This window comes from Sinocyclocheilus rhinocerous, unplaced genomic scaffold (genome assembly GCF_001515625.1).
Source record: "Sinocyclocheilus rhinocerous isolate Xijiao unplaced genomic scaffold, SAMN03320098_v1.1 scaffold165, whole genome shotgun sequence".
NCBI lineage: Eukaryota > Metazoa > Chordata > Actinopteri > Cypriniformes > Cyprinidae > Sinocyclocheilus > Sinocyclocheilus rhinocerous.
Genome location: NW_015630990.1, coordinates 61,854 through 81,662, shown reverse-complemented (window position 1 = coordinate 81,662; position 19,809 = coordinate 61,854). Strand labels below are relative to the sequence as shown.

The window sequence follows — 19,809 nt, the reverse complement described above, 5'->3', positions numbered from 1 at the left end:
CTCTTACTGACCACAAACTCTGTCTGTCTCTGTCTGTGTGTGTGTGTGTGTGTGTGCGTGTGTGTACTTGTTTTTGCTACATTGTGGGGACCAAATGTCCCCACAAGGATAGTAATACCTGAAATTTGCCTGCGGTCCCCACGAGGGAAAAAAATAGTAAATTATGTTTATCTGAAAGTGTAATGATGCAAACAGGTTATCTGAAAGGGGTAGATTTAGGGTTGGGTTAGGGGATAGAAAATATCGTTTGGTCAGTATAAAAGTAATAGAAGTCTATGGAAAGTCCCCACAATTCACAGAAACAAACACGTGTGTGTGTTTGTGTGTGTATATATATATATAGAGAGAGAGAGAGAGAGAGAGAGAGAGAGACAGAGAGAGAGTAGCCTATGAGAGGAAAGTAAAAAAAAAAATCTAAATGAGATGCAACTATCAACATACATTTTCACAAGCTGCCATCCCTAAAATTTATGAAAAAATGTGCTCAAACTGTGTGAACTGTATGAAACAAGTAAAGCATTCACTAACCAACATTTTACCGATTGTTAAAAGAAAAAATTAAGTTATTTGACTGCTTGCCCTTATTGTCCATAATGTTCTACTCATTATGTATCACTAGATGGCACTGTAGACCTGATGCATGTTGATGGTACAATGCAAACACTCTAAGGCCAAAAACATGTCATCTTTTTTCTTACAAAACAAGCCATAATTCTTACAGCGATGTGACATTTGTTGCTTGTAAGTTTGTTGTTAGCAAAATCCAAGGGAATGTCTTAACATGCTCATTCCAATTAATATTACACAATATTGTATGATCAAATGAATAAAACTGCAGTACTAACATGCTGTCTGTTATGATTGCTGTGAGAAAATGAATTATTGCCACTCCAGACGGTGGGCCTGCTTTCAGACTGTAAAGCTGGCTTTCATTGAGAGGATTTGTACATATCGACCAATGAGCTCACTGAACTGTTGGAGAAGAGCATAGAGCCACGTAAGTGTGAGGACATGCTGTGTTTGAAAGCAAGAGAGCGTACGAGTCATTCTATTCCATTTCTCCCATAGGTAGACCTTTAAAACAGCTCTTGTGTGAACCCTGCATAACCCTGTCATCCTGGCTTTGTGCTTTTGTCTTTGTGTGGAGGGGGTGGGATGTATGAATTCTTCTGTATGTTGAAATGGTTCTGAAGCATTTTAATATCAGACTGAATTGAGCTCTTGGTATTTTTGTCTCTGCTCTCCCTTCAGAATGACCAGTGAAGTAAGCTTATTGCTCAGGGCTCAAGGTGTTCTCTGATACGCTCCCCTAAACATTTGTCACAACAAGACCTGCATCTCGTCCAGGCTGCAGAGAGGAATGACCGAGAAGAACCAAGAAGGCAGGGAGAGATTAGGTTAGATCACTGAAGGTCTACTCTAGGCTCTGTATAATATAATGTAATGTAATGTAATGTAATATAATATAAAATGATATATTAGAAATATAAAATGATATACAGTATAGAGAGAATTTTTTTAATATTATTTAAATAAGTACTACATAGTAGATTATTTATAATAAGAATGTTTTACATAAAATATAAATATTAAATACAAACTAATATTGAATATAAATAATATAAATTATTTTTTTTTAAATTACAAAGGACTTATTTTATATTTTGGTGGGGATTGGACCCCTATTGTAGGAAAGAGCTATTCAAGAACAGTGCTATTAAGGGTTTTGTTGTTCTATAGAGCTATTATTTTAAATCAGTGCTAGATGACAATGCTGAAAATAGCATTATTTTGTGTAGTTGTTGTAATGCAATGTGTTTACACAGTTTAAGGTTAAAAAAACACATTATTTTCCACATACCGTACATTATTGTTGCTCCTCTCTGCCCCGCCTTTCTGAAACTCGTCACATTGAGAGGATTTGTACATATCGACCAATGAGCTCACTGAACTGTTGGAGAAGAGCATAGAGCCACGTAAGTGTGAGGACATGCTGTGTTTGAAAGCAAGAGAGCGTACGAGTCATTCTATTCCATTTCTCCCATAGGTAGAGACAAAGGAGAGCCTGATTACATTACACTGTCCTCGCTCGCCTTCCCTTCTAAGGTAATAAGAGCTCTATGTCCCCTGCTCTGCTGATTGGCATGGGCTGGGCCTGGCAATAAAGGCAGAGGGGACGGACTCAGACAACCCCTCCAGTGAACTGTCTCCACCACACGCAGCCCACTTCCTGTTTCTCCCCTGCTCCCGGGTCACCTGTTGGTGTTGGTGTGCTGCCAAGCGAAGGCCTAGCGGAAATGAACCAATGTGTCAGAAATGAGGCTGAACTCTCTCTCTCTCGCTGCCTCAAGCAAACACACGCAGAGAGCGAAAGAGAGCTCTGATTGGCCAGCTATCCAGTGTGTTGTGATTGGCCGAATGCCTCAAGCGTGTGACGGAAATGTTACACCCCTTACCGTATTTGGAAACACACAGCGTCTCCAGGACATGGTGCCTTTCTTTGCTCAAACATTTGGGCGGTGTTATGCAAATCTTCCAACACTGTGACATAGATATGTGGGGGCATTAGGATGAGGCATTTTAGGAAGGTGTGGACGAGTCTTAATTTTTATAAAGAATATCTCGTTGGGTTTGAGACTGTAGTCTTTGCAACTTTACGGATCGTATATGCACGAACAGCTTGTAACACTCCAAAGACAAAGGAAAACTTGAAATCGCATCATATGACCCCTTTAAAATCTTAAAATTTGTAGAAGTGAGTGTCCAATATCAGTCAATAAATATGCAGAATTGACCACACCAGTAAACAAAATACTAATATTGGCTGATAACTAATATGGTCATGCATCCTTATTACTGAAGTTTGTACAGGAACTGAAAGTGTGTAAGTTGTATGTGCAAATGTGTGTGTGTGCAGCCACATTCCCCACCTGTCTGACTGAATAGCCCTGGTGACTCAAGGAACCCAAAAGAACCTGCCAGGGCCACTTTAATAATATTACAGCCCCTTTCATGATGGGAATCATGAATAATGCAACACACACAATATAGAAACCATTTGTCCAAAATGCAACTAATATAGATGCATTTGTCACTCAAGATGCTCTCAGAGATGCAAAAGTTGGGCAATGACTTTTGGTCTGTTCATCTGCAACTGAGATCAGCAACTTGAAGCCAGATATCAGCACATAACAGCATCTGGCCTCTCGCTCAGAGTGTCATGCTGTGTGATACAGGGCTTCTTTAGCTGCGTGGATATTTAAATTAAGTGCAGAGCTGGCAGTTCACTCTCTCCTAAATTGGCTCGTTTGGTGGTGAGGACGGTCTTATAGTGGAGGACTGAGTCATTTTGGGTCAGCTGTGACTGGCCTCTGACAGGTCCATGAGCCGAGGGGGTTATTTTAGTCCCGCGGGGCCTCGCCGTGGAAGCCAAACTCTGCAGCCACAAATTTGCCCCACAAGACAAGGCATCATTCCTACTGTTAGATGCTCCAGTCTCATTGTAGACTGCATTTTATTGCCTAGCCTTTATAATTTTCTGGTTGGATTATTGTACAAAAACACTGACCCAATTAAATGACAATATTCTTCATCAAACACTTCTTTGATGTGATAAATGCTTATTTGTTCTCGTCCATTGAGTCCGCCGTGCTATCGGTGTTATTCTTGTGGCGACGCTGCCCACAATGTTATCTTATTTCACATGCTAGAATGAACACAGCTGCACACATGCCCTCTTTCTCCTTTTCTCTCTCTCTGTAAACAGCCAAAAGCAGCAGCTCTCCCAATAACACCATTCCTGTAAACCTGGTTAAACTGTGTTTTGGCATTCTGCTGCACTGGGGGGCAAAGTCCTAGTACCGTTCATCTACAGCACACTCGGAGCAAAGGGAAACATTTACACGGTGTGAGTGCGAAGCTTTGACATACGGAGGAATCCTGGAATACTTTCCAAACCATTTGCCTAAATAACAGGCAGACGACAGGGTGCTGGTAGGGGGGCTGGCTCATGGAAAACTCTTTGGGAGAAGTCCTAGGCTGTTTTTTACTGCCTGCAGGCTTGAGAGTCTTCTGGTTTTGATCATGTCACTGTCTTTAATGGGATGACTACCTCATCTGAGTGAAGACACATGGAGTTGTGCCGCCAAGAATGGGAGGTGACATTAGATGCTCCAATCTCATTGTAGTCTGCATTTTATTGCCTAGCCTTTGTAATTTTCTGCTTCGATTATTGTGCAAAAACACTGACCCAATTAAATGACAATATTCTTCATCAAACACTTCTTTGATGTGATAAATGCTTATTTGTTCTCGTCCACTGAGTCCGCCGTGCTATCGGTGTTATTCTTGTGGCGACGCTGCCCACAATGTTATCTTATTTCACATGCTAGAATGAACACAGCTGCACACATGCCCTCTTTCTCCTTTTCTCTCTCTCTGTAAACAGCCAAAAGCAGCAGCTCTCCCAATAACACCATTCCTGTAAACCTGGTTAAACTGTGTTTTGGCATTCTGCTGCACTGGGGGGCAAAGTCCTAGTACCGTTCATCTACAGCACACTCGGAGCAAAGGGAAACATTTACACGGTGTGAGTGCGAAGCTTTGACATACGGAGGAATCCTGGAATACTTTCCAAACCATTTGCCTAAATAACAGGCAGACGACAGGGTGCTGGTAGGGGGGCTGGCTCATGGAAAACTCTTTGGGAGAAGTCCTAGGCTGTTTTTTACTGCCTGCAGGCTTGAGAGTCTTCTGGTTTTGATCATGTCACTGTCTTTAATGGGATGACTACCTCATCTGAGTGAAGACACATGGAGTTGTGCCGCCAAGAATGGGAGGTGACAGCTAATGTTACCAAAGAGCCGGCATTACAAAGAACGGCCTACAAAGAAATGCGTTGCAGTTTGCAGAAGTCTTGTAATAGGTGGTAATTTCCAACTCTTCAATCCATTAAACAGATAGTTCGCTCAAAAATGATCATTCTGTGATCATTTATTCACACTCTTGCCTTTTCAAACCTGTATGACTTTGTTTAAGCCGCAAAACACAAAAGAAGTTACTTTGAAGAGTGTGTTTCTCCATGAAATGAAAGTCAACCCTGATTGGACACCATTGACTTTCACTTTATGGACAAAAAAGGATACCTGTTTCAAAATATCTTTTGTGTACCACAGAAGAAAGTAAGTCATACAGGGATGAGTTTTCCAAACAACAATGTAATTCATTGCTTAACTATCATAGTACGATGTATTGTTGGAGAAAGGAACTAACTAGTCACAACTGTTTCCCGAAAACATAGGAAGTTTGTCGCACATTCGTCATTTGAACCACGATGGTTAGAAGTGTCATGACGTCGAACAGGTGGTGGAGTGGTAACTTCTGTTAAACAATCATTTCAAGATCAAATTAATGTCAAATTATTGCTGTAAATGACAAAGGTAACATTTGAGGACTGCTTTGCTATTTTTATTCTCCGTTAATTTGCTGTATTTTGCGGGTTTCCTTAAGCTCAGCAAACACTGTGAAATTTTGGCCACGATTTGGTTGTCTGAGACAAATTTTGAAATAAAATAAGATCCGTAGTCTTTGATTGCTGGTTTGATGTTCACTGACGACCTATTAATGGCCGTTGCGATCAAATTTTACCTCCGGCAAAATTGTGGCAGTGTCAGAACATTTGCCGCACAGTCTCCTATGACGAACGTCAAACTATCTTCATATTTCAGGACAAGCCATGGTCAGAATTAATGCTAGAGATTTCTTCTAACCACCATAAAATCCGGCGCTCATGGAATTCCTATATGTTGCCTTTGTTATGATAAACACCGGTTGCGCCGCTGTTTTCATGTGGGTGTGTAGGTGCTGCTTACACTATTCCCCTTAAATGCGCCGGTATTGCCGTCATTCATATACTTTTCATGATAGCCAACATTTCAGCCCCACATGTAATGCAACTCACATTCACTGAAATGTGTATGGGTTGATAATATAAAACTCCGGACAAGTTTTCTTGCACGCATCCGTTTTTAACGCGTCTTGACTGACGTACAGTCTGACATTAATGACAACCGAGATCCCAGAGTGTGACATCATGTTCGTATAGTCTGACAAGCAACAATCGTAAAGACTATTAAAAATCGCACAGTGTGTGCCTGGCTTTACATCACTTTGAGGTTCCTCTTTAATTCACTTAAACTACAAGTCTTAAAATAAAATTTGAATGAAATTACAATTAGAAAATTAGAATATGGAATGAAAGATATAGATGGCACTACTTGTCAGTTTGCTTAATTTGCTTATGTGCATGATCTATTTAAGTCCATATGTCTTGCTAACAAGAAACTATGCTTCTAAGCACAGGTCAAGAGCTATAGTTCCAACCACACAACTTTGCAATGCGGATTGCAGATGTTTACTGGAACTATGGATTTATGAAACACTAAATCTATGCTGGTAACGACAGAAATTGCGACCCTAATTGCCTAACTTTGCTTTTGGGAAATGCACCCCAGGTTGGGAACAACATGAAGCTGAGTAAATGATGACATAATTATCATTTCTTAACCAGAGGGCCAGCCCCACTAGGGCCCCAAGAAGTCGTAACATTATTTACATTTAGTCATATTTACATAATCTTAATTAAAATGCTAAAAACACTAAAAATGTAATATATACAACATTAAACTGGCATCATATTTTTTAGGGGTTTTTTTACAACAAGAAACACATCAGTATAAATAGGATAGCCTTCGAATACTGTCTTGGACAAAGGGAGGTTTGAACTCAAAAAGGTTGAGATCTAGTGCTTTAAAGTCAAACTAAAAAAAGCAGAATCTTCAAACACACAATATGAATCTACATTATTAGCACTACATCAACACACAGTTTTTTTTATCTGAAGACAAGTCAGTGTGCATATGTTGAAGTTTGATTTCCAGTGCATGCTGGTGTGTTTGTGAGAGTGTGTCTTTAGAGAATACTCACTCCTGGACTGCTCGTGCTATAGACAGCGCCGCGGATCCGGTTTCATTAACACTGTCCAAGGTCACGTTTGGCAGGTCGTCATCATCACTGTCACTTTTGATTTGTCTTGGCGACAGGCCATTGGGGTCTGTTTGTGCTGCCGCAGGGGGAGGACAACAGAGGAGGAGGTTAGTTACAAGGCTGTAATATGCGTACCGCCCGAGGCTATTTCTCAGGCCCATTCAGCAGCTCACAATATGCCACATGACACTGAGCAGAAATTAGCACAGCATTTCAGGGTGTTTCTTCAACTTTTGGCACTTTAATGTCCCAAGGGTTGATTTTTATTAAAATGAACAGATTTCTATTTTTTTTTTTTCTGTTTATTATATTAAGGTCACATTAAATTAGAACCATTATCATGCCTTCATTATTTATAGCTGCTACTTTTTAAATGCCCAAAAATTAATTATGCCCAATAAAACAATAAATGCTCAATAAAACATGCAATTTCCACCACAGAATGCTGTTAAAAACAGTACACCATTTTAAGTTGGTGGAAATGAAATTGCAGTTTATTTAATAAATGTCCACAGGGCCAAGAGGGAACAAATATAAAACTCAACAAATACAATATTAATATTGTAATATTAAAAAATATTGGCATTAACCAGGCACAATACAAAAGGATTTCCAGCTACAGTAATTTTGCATATACTATTAAGGCAGTATATACTTTTTTTTTTTTTTTGGAAGTTTTACAAATTTTTTGTTTGTTTTTTCATCTTTATTAGCTTTTGTTAGTTGTTTTATTTAATTTTAGTACTTCAAATTAAATGAAAATGAGAAATGTTTCCTTATCAACTAAATTAAAAAAAAGTTTTTTTAAAGTTTAAGTTTTCATCTAATACATATATTTCAGCTTTCTTTCAATTATTGAAAATTATTTTTGATCGTTTTAATTAACACACTGGTAACAACACTGGTGTGAAGTGACAGAATCTCAGCCATTTGATGTTTAATTTACAGTGTTGCGGAGGGGCATTTTGGACCAAATATATTTCACCTAAAAAGCCAGATTGGCGTGTGTGTGTGTATGTATATATATATATTTATGTATGTATGTATATCTATATTCAGTATATATGTATATCTATATATATAACTGATAAAAAAAGTAAAAAGTAAAATAGAAGCATCTGTCAAATGCATAAATGTAAATGTGAAAATGTTGTTGCTTTATTATATTGCACCTGGTTACAATGTAATACTAAAACAGTTGTCTTTGTCTAATATCATATGATACATTTGTGGTGTGTTCTTGTTTGTGAGTTTGTCATCAAATACAGGTTTTTAATTCAGACACACCTGTATATGTCAGTGTTTTAGACTGGCAGTCACAGAACACCCATCTCTGATTACTGGATCTCATTCCCCACAGAACGAGAGCAGCATTCTCCCTGACTGCAAGCTATGTTAATATTATGTGGGTTAGCCCAGCCTGCAGGGCTACGCTTCTAATTCGCTGCTCTCTCAGCAGTCTGTCAGACCTGATCCCGGATCAGAGGCGTCCGTGCTGTCTCCCATTCGGCCTTGGGCAGTGTGTCCTGCAGGCATGTCACCAGCACAGGCGATCAGATGCCCGGAGAGCGTCTAAAGACAACAGAGCTATGCTGCCGCTCACCCTTTGTTTCCAGGATGTTTGACATACAGGTGCATCTCAATAAATTAGAATGTCGTGGAAAAGTTCATTTATTTCAGTAATTCAACTCAAATTGTGAAACTCGTGTATTAAATAAATTCAATGCACACAGACTGAAGTAGTTTAAGTCTTTGGTTCTTTTAATTGTGATGATTTTGGCTCACATTTAACAAAAACCCACCAATTCACATCTCAACAAATTAGAATACTTCATAAGAACTTCATACTTCAATAAAAAAAACATTTTTAGTGAATAGTTGGCCTTCTGGAAAGTATGTTCATTTACTGTACATGTACTCAATACTTGGTAGGGGCTCATTTTGCTTTAATTACTGCCTCAATTCAGCGTGGCATGGAGGTGATCAGTTTGTAGCACTGCTGAGGTGGTATGGAAGCCCAGGTTTCTTTGACAGTGGCCTTCAGCTCATCTGCATTTTTTGGTCTCTTGTTTCTAATTTTCCTCTTGACAATACCCCATAGATTCTCTATGGGGTTCAGGTCTGGTGAGTTTGCTGGCCAGTCAAGCACACCAACACCATGGTCATTTAACCAACTTTTGGTGCTTTTGGCAGTGTGAGCAGGTGCCAAATCCTGCTGGAAAATGAAATCAGCATCTTCAAAAAGCTGGTCTGCAGAAGGAAGCATGAAGTGCAAAATTTCTTGGTAAACGGGTGCAGTAACGTTGGTTTTCAAAAAACACAATGGACCAACACCAGCAGATGACATTGCACCCCAAATCATCACAGACTGTGGAAACTTAACACTGGACTTCAAGCAACTTGGGCTATGAGCTTCTCCACCCTTCCTCCAGACTCTAGGACCTTGGTTTCCAAATGAAATACAAAACTTGCTCTCATCTGAAAAGAGGACTTTGGACCACTGGGCAACAGTCCAGTTCTTCTTCTCCTTAGCCCAGGTAAGACGCCTCTGACGTTGTCTGTGGTTCAGGAGTAGCTTAACAAGAGGAATACGACAACTGTAGCCAAATTCCTTGACACGTCTGTGTGTGGTGGCTCTTGATGCCTTGACCCCAGCCTCAGTCCATTCCTTGTGAAGTTCACTCAAATTCTTGAATCGATTTTGCTTGACAATCCTCATAAGGCTGCGGTTCTCTCGGTTGGTTGTGCATCTTTTTCTTCCACACTTTTTCCTTCCACTCAACTTTCTGTTAACATGCTTGGATACAGCACTCTGTGAACAGCCAGCTTCTTTGACAATGAATGTTTGTGGCTTACCCTCCTTGTGAAGGGTGTCAATGATTGTCTTCTGGACAACTGTCAGATCAGCAGTCTTCCCCATGATTGTATAGCCTAGTGAACCAAACTGAGAGACCATTTTGAAGACTCAGGAAACCTTTGCAGGTGTTTTGAGTTGATTAGCTGATTGGCATGTCACCATATTCTAATTTGTTGAGACAGTGAATTGGTGGGTTTTTGTTAAATATGAGCCAAAATCATCACAATTAAAAGAACCAAAGACTTAAACTACTTCAATCTGTGTGCATTGAATTTATTTAATACACGAGTTTCACAATTTGAGTAGAATTACTGAAATAAATGAACTTTTCCACGACATTCTAATTTATTGAGATGCACCTGTAATGGTTTGGGTTACTGTAATTCAGCTTTGGATTTGAATGCACTGTAGTAAGGAATGAAGCAGGGAGTTAAGGTCCTTCGTGAGTATTTTATTTTACGCTTGTGCTATAATTTGAAGTATTTCATAGTTTTAGTAAAATATCCTTCAAGAATTGAAGGACTACTGGAATTGTTTTAAGATACGCAACCAAATTACACAATATCTGCCTAAAACATATTCTATTCAATAGTATCAACTTCATACATCCAGTGTATTCCCAAACAGACACAATTAAACACTGCCACCTAACCTAAGGTTTGCTCAGACTTACACTACTGTTGTTTTGAGGCCAGTAAGATTTTTTTAATCAGCAAGGATAGATAGATACTGTAGATACAAAGTGATTTCTAAACTGGAATACAAAGATCATGTAGTGACCAGAAGTGACCATATTGCATGTTAGTGCCTAAACCAACAGAAGTCTCATTATGAGGCTGTTAAACAGAATCTGGATGGTTATCAGAGATCATTGATTTGGTCAGTATGTCAAAGTTATAAATAAAAACACGATACAGATGGCATCTAGGAAGCACACATCATCACTTTTAAGTCGGTCTCTCTGTTTCTCCTAGCAAGAACAGTTTGGTTACACTATTTTTGCTTTACCACAGTTTAATCATTCAGATTAGAGTATGTGGTTAAGCTTAAAAAGCCAGGTAAGTAGGTAATTCTGTAGCACATATAAGCTATAGGTTCATAACAAGCAGAAGATATTGAGCAAAAGTTATCACATTAAGCGATCTGTAATGACTTTGATTACTTAATTTTAACTGTAGGGAATTAATTATTATTAATTCATTCAGGTTTTGATAGGACTCGGATCTGAATATTCAAAGTCCACCTGATTAAACCGATTTCAAACCTGTTATGTTACACTTTAAATCAAGGATCGTCCAGCGAGCCGTGACATCAGTATATTTTAACAAATCAAATATGTGTTTTACCTGGCCATGGGTTAACACAATTATGTAAGCTCTTAGAGGTAATTATTAATAGTACGCTACGAGCTAGGTAGCAAGCAAGGATCTTTTTGGCAACAGTTTTAACCTTGAAATTATATGACACCAACAATGATTCTTTATAAATGAAACATGAATTTATTTGCTATTCTAGATTTACATCACAACTAAGCTAAACACATACACACACAAACACATATACAGCTCAGAAAATTGAAGGACTGAGTTAACGGAGTTTCATAGTTCTACCTCGTTTTCACGAGTGATTATTTTCTGGTAAGATATCTGTACTTTTACTTGAGTATGGCTTTCAGGTACTTTATACACCACTGGTTACAAGTTCTTCATGGAATCATCAATGCAAGAAGTCTTCAAACTCGGTCCTGCAGAGTTTAGCTCCAACCCTAATTAAACACAGCTGAACCAGCTAATTACGGTCTTATAGGTGCATCTCAATAAATTAGAATGTCGTGGAAAAGTTCATTTATTTCAGTAATTCAACTCAAATTGTGAAACTCGTGTATTAAATAAATTCAGTGCACACAGACTGAAGTAGTTTAAGTCTTTGGTTCTTTTAATTGTGATGATTTTGGTTCACATTTAACAAAAACCCACCAATTCACTATCTCAACTAATTAGAATATGGTGACATGCCAATTAGCTAATCAACTCAAAACACCTGCAACGGTTTCCTGAGCCTTCAAAATGGTCTCTCAGTTTGGTTCACTAGGCTACACAATCATGGGGAAGACTGCTGATCTGACAGTTGTCCAGAAGACAATCATTGACACCCTTCACAAGGAGGGTAAGCCACAAACATTCATTGCCAAAGAAGCTGGCTGTTCACAGAGTGCTGTATCCAAGCATGTTAACAGAAAGTTGAGTGGAAGGAAAAAGATGCACAACCAACCGAGAGAACTGCAGCCTTATGAGGATTGTCAAGCAAAATCTATTCAAGAATTTGAGTGAACTTCACAAGGAATGGACTGAGGCTGGGGTCAAGGCATCAAGAGCCACCACACACAGACGTGTCAAGGAATTTGGCTACAGTTGTCGTATTCCTCTTGTTAAGCCACTCCTGAACCACAGACAACGTCAGAGGCGTCTTACCTGGGCTAAGGAGAAGAAGAACTGGACTGTTGCCCAGTGGTCCAAAGTCCTTTTTTCAGATGAGAGCAAGTTTTGTATTTCATTTGGAAACCAAGGTCCTAGAGTCTGGAGGAAGGGTGGAGAAGCTCATAGCCCAAGTTGCTTGAAGTCCAGTGTTAAGTTTCCACAGTCTGTGATGATTTGGGGTGCAATGTCATCTGCTGGTGTTGGTCCATTGTGTTTTTTGAAAACCAACGTCACTGCACCCGTTTACCAAGAAATTTTGGAGCACTTCATGCTTCCTTCTGCTGATCAGCTTTTTGAAGATGCTGATTTCATTTTCCAGCAGGATTTGGCACCTGCTCACACTGCCAAAAGCACCAAAAGTTGGTTAAATGACCATGGTGTTGGTGTGCTTGACTGGCCAGCAAACTCACCAGACCTTAACCCCATAGAGAATCTATGGGGTATTGTCAAGAGGAAAATGAGAAACAAGAGACCAAAATATGCAGATGAGCTGAAGGCCACTGTCAAAGAAACCTGGGCTTCCATACCACCTCAGTAGTGCCACAAACTGATCACCTCCATGCCACGCTGAATTGAGGCAGTAATTAAAGCAAATGGAGCCCCTACCAAGTATTGAGTACATGTACAGTATATGAACATACTTTCCAGAAGGCCAACATTTCACTAAAAATGTTTTTTTTATTGGTCTTATGGAGTATTCTAATTTGTTGAGATAGTGAGTTGGTGGGTTTTTGTTAAATGTGAGCCAAAATCATCACAATTAAAAGAACCAAAGACTTAAACTACTTCAGTCTGTGTGCATTGAATTTATTTAATACACGAGTTTCACAATTTGAGTTGAATTCCTGAAATAAATGAACTTTTCCACGACATTCTAATTTATTGAGATGCACCTGTAGTTATGCTGCCAGTTTATGAATTTCTGTATAAATGATGGGAACACCTAAGATGTCAACTATATGGTCTCATAAGTAAAACATTTTAAATAAAACGTACAATTAGGGCTGTCGATTGTCAGGTTTTTTTTTTAGTGTGACTGATTATTGAAAAAAATTACACAGTTAAAAAAATAAATCATGATTCCACAAATTTTCTACCATCAGGGCAAGTTTTTGTGAGCTGCTACTACACACAATGGACATCAGCAAACCAGACTACACACTGTTATAATTAATGTTTAAAAAATACAAATACATATATACACTATAATCTGAAGAATCATGTGATATTGAAAACTGGAGTAAAACTTGATGAAAATTCAGCTTTGACATCAAAGGAATAAATTACATGTTAAAATATCTTAAAATAGAAAAAAGTTATTTAAAATTGTAATAATTTCACACAATTACTGTAGTTACTGTGTTTAAAAAAAAAAGCAGCAATGGTAAGCATAAAACACTTTTAAAAAAATATTTTTCAAAATCTTACCAACCCCAAACTTTTGAATGATAGTGTACATACATACATAGATCCAGCAATATGAGAACAGACCAGCATTCCATTTTTGACGTGCAACCCATCACTCAAGAACATTACATTACATTAAACGTCACATGCACTGGCCTAACTTTATACCTACTGCTTTTTACTGTTAGTCTTTCTTTACCAAATTCAGCACAAAATTGATTCTATGATTTTCTAAGGGTAGTTTAAACATCCACTTTATAGAGCAAAAAATGCTCATTGCTCAGCAAAACTGATGGAAGATTTCAATGAAAGATTAACTGGACACATTACAAGAGCATGGAGCTCTTCTCTCTCCTCCTCCATTCTGTCTACTCAGGCTAGACACGAATCAGTTATAGCAGATGCTTTGCAACCTCTGTATATGAAGTAATGCAAAAACATTCACAACACTATATTCTACATTCCCTGCGTCAATGTGGCACTAGATCAATGTTAAAACAGATTTCAAATAATACTTGTATTGTATTGTTGATTCCCCTGATTATTTTTAGTGCAATAAATGCTTTTTAGAACTTATAATTTGCATACTATTATAAAAATGTTATCATTTGGATTTTTTATTTCATTTTCTTTTTTTATATTTATTTGAATAACTTGTTTTACTGAACAGTGCAGCACTTTTTAATGTGCTATATACTTTAAATAAATTATGTTTGACTAAATCAGCTTTTTAACTAATAATTTTTTATATACTCTATAATATGGACACTGTAACCAGCAACGGCGAATAATAATACGGTCTGTCTCTGCCTCTGTAGACTGTGTCCACCATAATCCATTCACTCTAACTACAGTACATAGCTCTCCTGGATATTCCTTAAAAATGTCCATATAAAGGCAATGACAAAAGCGGAGTTCATAAGAGGTGGTGAAGCAAACCCCATGATTTCTTTCTCCTGTTGTTTCCAGCCATAGCCTGTTTCCATGGTAACTCAGCCAGAAACAGAGCTGTGGAGAAGGGCACACCCCCTCCCCACCTCCCCCTGGCAACCTGTACACGAGTATGCGCATGCAAGCGTAAGTGTGCGGCGTCCATTGTGTTTCCAGCCATGACGAAAACCATTATTCGTGAACATTTACGTGTAAACATTGGCGATCGGTGCACTTCAGAACATAAGGTTCATACTTGTGTCTCAAAATAGCGGTAATGTTACCGTCAGTCACTATCATGTTAGCATATCATCACTGACCCCGCCCAGGTCTGACCCCAGTTCCTCTGTGCAGCTCCAGAGAACTCTGGGTGGAGTCCATGTTGCTATGTGCCTGACTGCTTGCGGTGCCACCCATCTTCAATATCCGCTCCACCCCATTATGCAAAGCTTGTTTTTCCTCTCTTTCCTCCCCTGAACCTGAGCGAGACACCCAGTATTTAAATCCTTCTTCTAGCAGGATGCATAGAGTGCAAGAAGCAAGTGTCCATCTCATAGTCCAAATCACTGAAATCAAAGTTCAGTATTATAGTGTATGAATGACAATATGTCCACGTGTTCTGGTCTACTAATAATAAAATATTATAATGAATAATTCATTTTTGTGGTAATAAAAATAGAAGTAGGCTAAGTGAACAACAGCCTTTAAATTTACTTAAAATACATATATAATAGCAATGAGGCAAAAATAATTCGTTCAAATAAAGTATCAAAAGCAAGAAATCATATGGTTTTATTGAACAAAACTGTTAAAATACTGTATTATAATGTAATAGAGCCACTGATCTATATATAATTATAAAATAATATAATATACTCTCTATTATAGATCAGTGAATAGAGCTAATGTACAGTATGCATTACAACAAAGGCCTGCAGGGTAGCAAAGATCAACTTGAACCTTCAGATTGCATCAAGCCTCTCTTTCAGACAGACGAGACGTGCAAGTATTCAAACTTAGGTTTATTAATTGATACATTAAGTATCATAACCTTTTTTACAAAGGTGCGTTTTAACTAAGAATCTGATGTTTCCTTCAGGCTCTAAATCTGCTGAATATCAGATGGTTCCATAACTTCATATTTTTATTTCTCTGCTCTTTACTGCTGAAGCTTTAACCCTTTCCTATACCAACTGTATGCGTGTGTGTGTGTGTGCGTGTTTATGTGTATGTTGGACTAGTTTAAGTGTTTATGTAGTTAATAAAGTCATTTATTTGTATCACACTTGACGTTGTTCATTGTTTACTCATAACTGGCGTCCCTAATCATGCAGATTTATGCTGCAGGCTCTGTGTAGAGTTGTACAGTAAGAAGGTTATTTCCCTTAACCAGGAAATTAACGTTCTTAGAATTGACAGACAGTTGACCCTGAGAGGTCAAGTAAATATCTACAGCGGATCTAAATATTTATAATTAATTATAACTAGTTATGATTAATTATTCATATTTCCCCATGAGCTGATTCGCTACATCAGACTTATCCATATGTCTGCTCTTCTCTTACTCCCAGATATCGACATTTTTGTACGTTTTATGAGACGTGCAGCAAGTGTACGTTAGCTTGCTATGTCCCGCCGGTTCATATGTATGCATCTAACCTCGTAACCATGCAGCAGATTCGTTCTGAATGAATCTCTTCCCAAATCGTCCCTCTCTAACATTTTCGTCTCGTTTTTATTCGTTGACGAAAATGTCAATGGATTTTCATCATAGTTTCTGTCATTCAAAACGAGTTTTAGTTCGTCATAGTCTCGTTTTCGTCTGTGAAAATTTTTTTACAATTGTCACTGAAAATTAACACTGTTTGACAGCAACACCCAGAGCATCGTGGCTTAGTGCCAGAGTATTAAAACTCGCCCTACAGGAAACCAACCCTAAACAGCAGTCCCAGAGTGCCGTCGGTGAGGTCTCGAGAGTTTGGGAAGGCACCGTGCAAGATGTGTGCTTCTGATTAGGGCATGTGGCGAGGGGCCGAGACCTGTCTGCATGACCTTGGACTCGAGACAACTACGCAGATCCTATGTTTGCAGAAAGCACTTTCATCTCAGTAAACACTATTCTGTTTGTTAGAAAAGCAACAGTGTCTTAAGATAATCCACAATTGTGGGCTTTAGGGTGGGAAGTTTAAGTTTTTTTCAGTATAAACATATAACACTCATAATGTATGGGCTCTTTTAGCCCTTTGGAAAAGAACAAACTTTTCACACTCTCACTAGTTAATTTAATTTGTCTACTAACAATGTCCAACAGTAGATGTACATGCATTCCAGAAGAATGGGTTAGGGTCCTTTTTTTTCTGAAAGTCATGAATATTTCCACCACACCGCCAATGATGTATTGTGTTTAATAGAGTTATGTGGTGGAAATGGCATTTAAAAAAAATTTTGGAATAAAAAGACATTTAATCTTGTTATTTTCAGAGCTAACACATTATGTATCCTAATGCACACAAGTGAATTGAAATTACCGTATGAAATGATGGTATTTAACATTTTTTTCCTTTGTTTTCTTTACAAATCACATGCTTTTTATTTCATCTTAAGCTGTTCACTGACACTTTTGTATTCTTATGTAATAACTTTATATAATGTTTTCACATCTAAGTGCTCTTGAAAGGAATTTAGACCTTTCATGTCCAATAAATGAACAAAGTGAAATATAACGTTTCCCTTTTTTTGCTGTTTTTATTGTTCCTTTCATCTCATTTTGGTCCACTTGTGTAATACTATTAGTATCCATTTACGCTATATACTGCTATGTGAGATGAAACAAAACAAGTGTGACAATACCTCACATGCTTGGGTGTGTTCGAAAAGAGCAGTCAAGTGCTACAAATATCTGAATATATAAATATAGCAATGGCATACACCTTGCCAGATTTTCAAATGACTTCAAAATCTAAATTAAATGTTCAACGATCATACATGTTCAAAAAATCTGACATGTCTTACAGGTTGACTGCCACATTGGCTGGTACATAAATCAGAATTACCCAGCACTGCACAAACGCTGGTGGCAGGAGTTAATTTCCCACTTTGCTTACTTGACTTGAAATTAAGCTTTTACTTTATATGTCCACCACTTCAAAAGCAGACAGTATGCCTGTCGCACAGCACATACTCCCTAACAGCAGGAAGTACACAGGCAGCTGAGGACAATCAACCCCATATCTGCATATCATTATGAGTTTGGTGCTTTTCTGTGAAGAAAGGACAGAGAGATGCAGTTGTCTGAAGCTAGTCTTTTCCTAAAACAAATGTGAAGGAAACAGATGCTTTTAATCAGCTTTCATTTTTCCCCGTTCCAGTTGATTTATTTTCCCCTGTGATCACAATTTCATAAGATTTCAACATTCCCCTTGGGCCAGGCTGATGTTAAGTGCTTCACCCAGGGGCACCCTGGTGATCAAGTAAGTAATTCTCAAACTGTTAAGTTATTCCCACTTGCAAACCTCCAACCATTTTAATTCTGCAAAAATATAATTTTCTTACTGAGTATTTTTTGTCTTGTTTTTCAGTACAAATATCTAAACATTCTTAAATAAAGATGTATTTACTTTAAAAGCAAAATGACTTAAGGTAATTAAGTCTTCTTTTCTGAAAATGTATTAATTAATGAGTTTTTGCATAAAACCAGTAAAAAATATCTGCCGATGAGGTAAGAAAACGAATCTTGTTTTCCCTTTGAATTAAGTTGGTCGGCGTTACAGAGTACCGAATACCAGGACAGCCAGGCACAAGAACAGTTTCTTTCCCCAGGCAATCTACCTCATGAACAGTTAATGTTCTCCCATTGTGCAATTAAAGTACAGTATGTGCAATAACCTTATACTTATTTATCACCCTAAACCCTAGTACATCCCTACAACTTATTTTATTTTATTCTATTCCTATTCCATCTATAGCACACCTGTACATACAATTTATTCTTTTTTTTTGTGGTTTATATTTATGCATGTGTATTTTATTCACATCTCATTTTTATTATCTGTGTGTTGTTGTTGTCTCCGTGTACTGGAAGCTTGTGACACTATAACAAATTCCTTGTATGTGCAAACATACTTGGCAATAAAGCTCTTTCTGATTCTGATTCTGATTCTGAATTAAGTTTATTTTTCTCACTCCTTTGGCAGGTATTTTTTCTAGTTTAAATCTTTTTTTTTTTTTTTTGACTTAATGTCAAATGTTGATCTTTGACTTAATGCATTTTGCTTCTCAAGTAAATGTATCTTGTGTTGCAAATTTTTAGACATTTGTACTGGAAAACAAGACAAAACACTGAGTAAGAAAAAATGCAGTGTATCAGGGAATCAACCCACTATAACTACAGTAAAATTTTAAATTAATCAGTGACAATTATTAAACAATCCAGAAAGTGGTCCTCACCTTTGCCCTGGCACTTGGCCTCGTCCAGGAGAGGTAACATGATGGTGGAGTTGAAGGTTGACGGGGAGCGAACGGCTGTGGTGTACATGAGGGGCAGCGACTGCACCACCACAGGGATACGGTGCACATGGCTGGGAAGTTTACTGGGGCTGGAAGGGGGGACGGGGTGGATGATGTGCAAAAATTGCTGGCCTCTAACTCCATGAGGAGAGCCCACCAAGGGTCCGGGTGTCAAAACGGAGGGCATTCCAGAGGAGACTGAGGTGATGACAGAAGGTGAGGATGACGATGATGAAGATGGAGAGAAGGCTGAGGTGTAGGAGGAAGGAGATGACGTCCTTGTCTTGTTGATGGACAGGTCTACAGGCTCTGTCTGGGTTTGGAACTGCTCGGATGAGAGCAGGTCTTCTGGAGGTTCCGCCTTCACTTTGCTGAGCAGGAGCGGCACAGTCTCCATATCAGGATAGCCGTGCACTTTGGGTGACTGTAAAGAACAAAGAAATAAATTAATGTGGTTTTATTTTTGTTTTTTTGGTAGTTACATTTCTGAGTTTCTGAAAATAAATGAATGAAGACGGTTATAATTATTAAAATTTAATAAAGTTTTATTAAATTAATGTACATATATATATAAATATATATACTGTA

At 38.2% G+C, this 19,809-nt stretch overlaps 1 protein-coding gene across 2 annotated transcripts in view; it reads right to left on the bottom strand.

Annotated features, from left to right (window-relative positions):
• The window catches only part of LOC107740907 (Krueppel-like factor 12), a 59,730-nt gene that overhangs the window by 11,704 nt on the left and 28,217 nt on the right, over positions 1–19,809 (bottom strand). For both annotated transcript variants that reach the window (XM_016553453.1, XM_016553452.1), the window contains exons 3-4: positions 19,162–19,645; positions 6,985–7,120 (exon numbers count right to left, since the gene is read on the bottom strand). In XM_016553453.1, the coding sequence (XP_016408939.1) occupies positions 6,985–7,120; positions 19,162–19,645 (620 nt within the window). The remainder of the gene's footprint in view (positions 1–6,984; positions 7,121–19,161; positions 19,646–19,809) is intronic.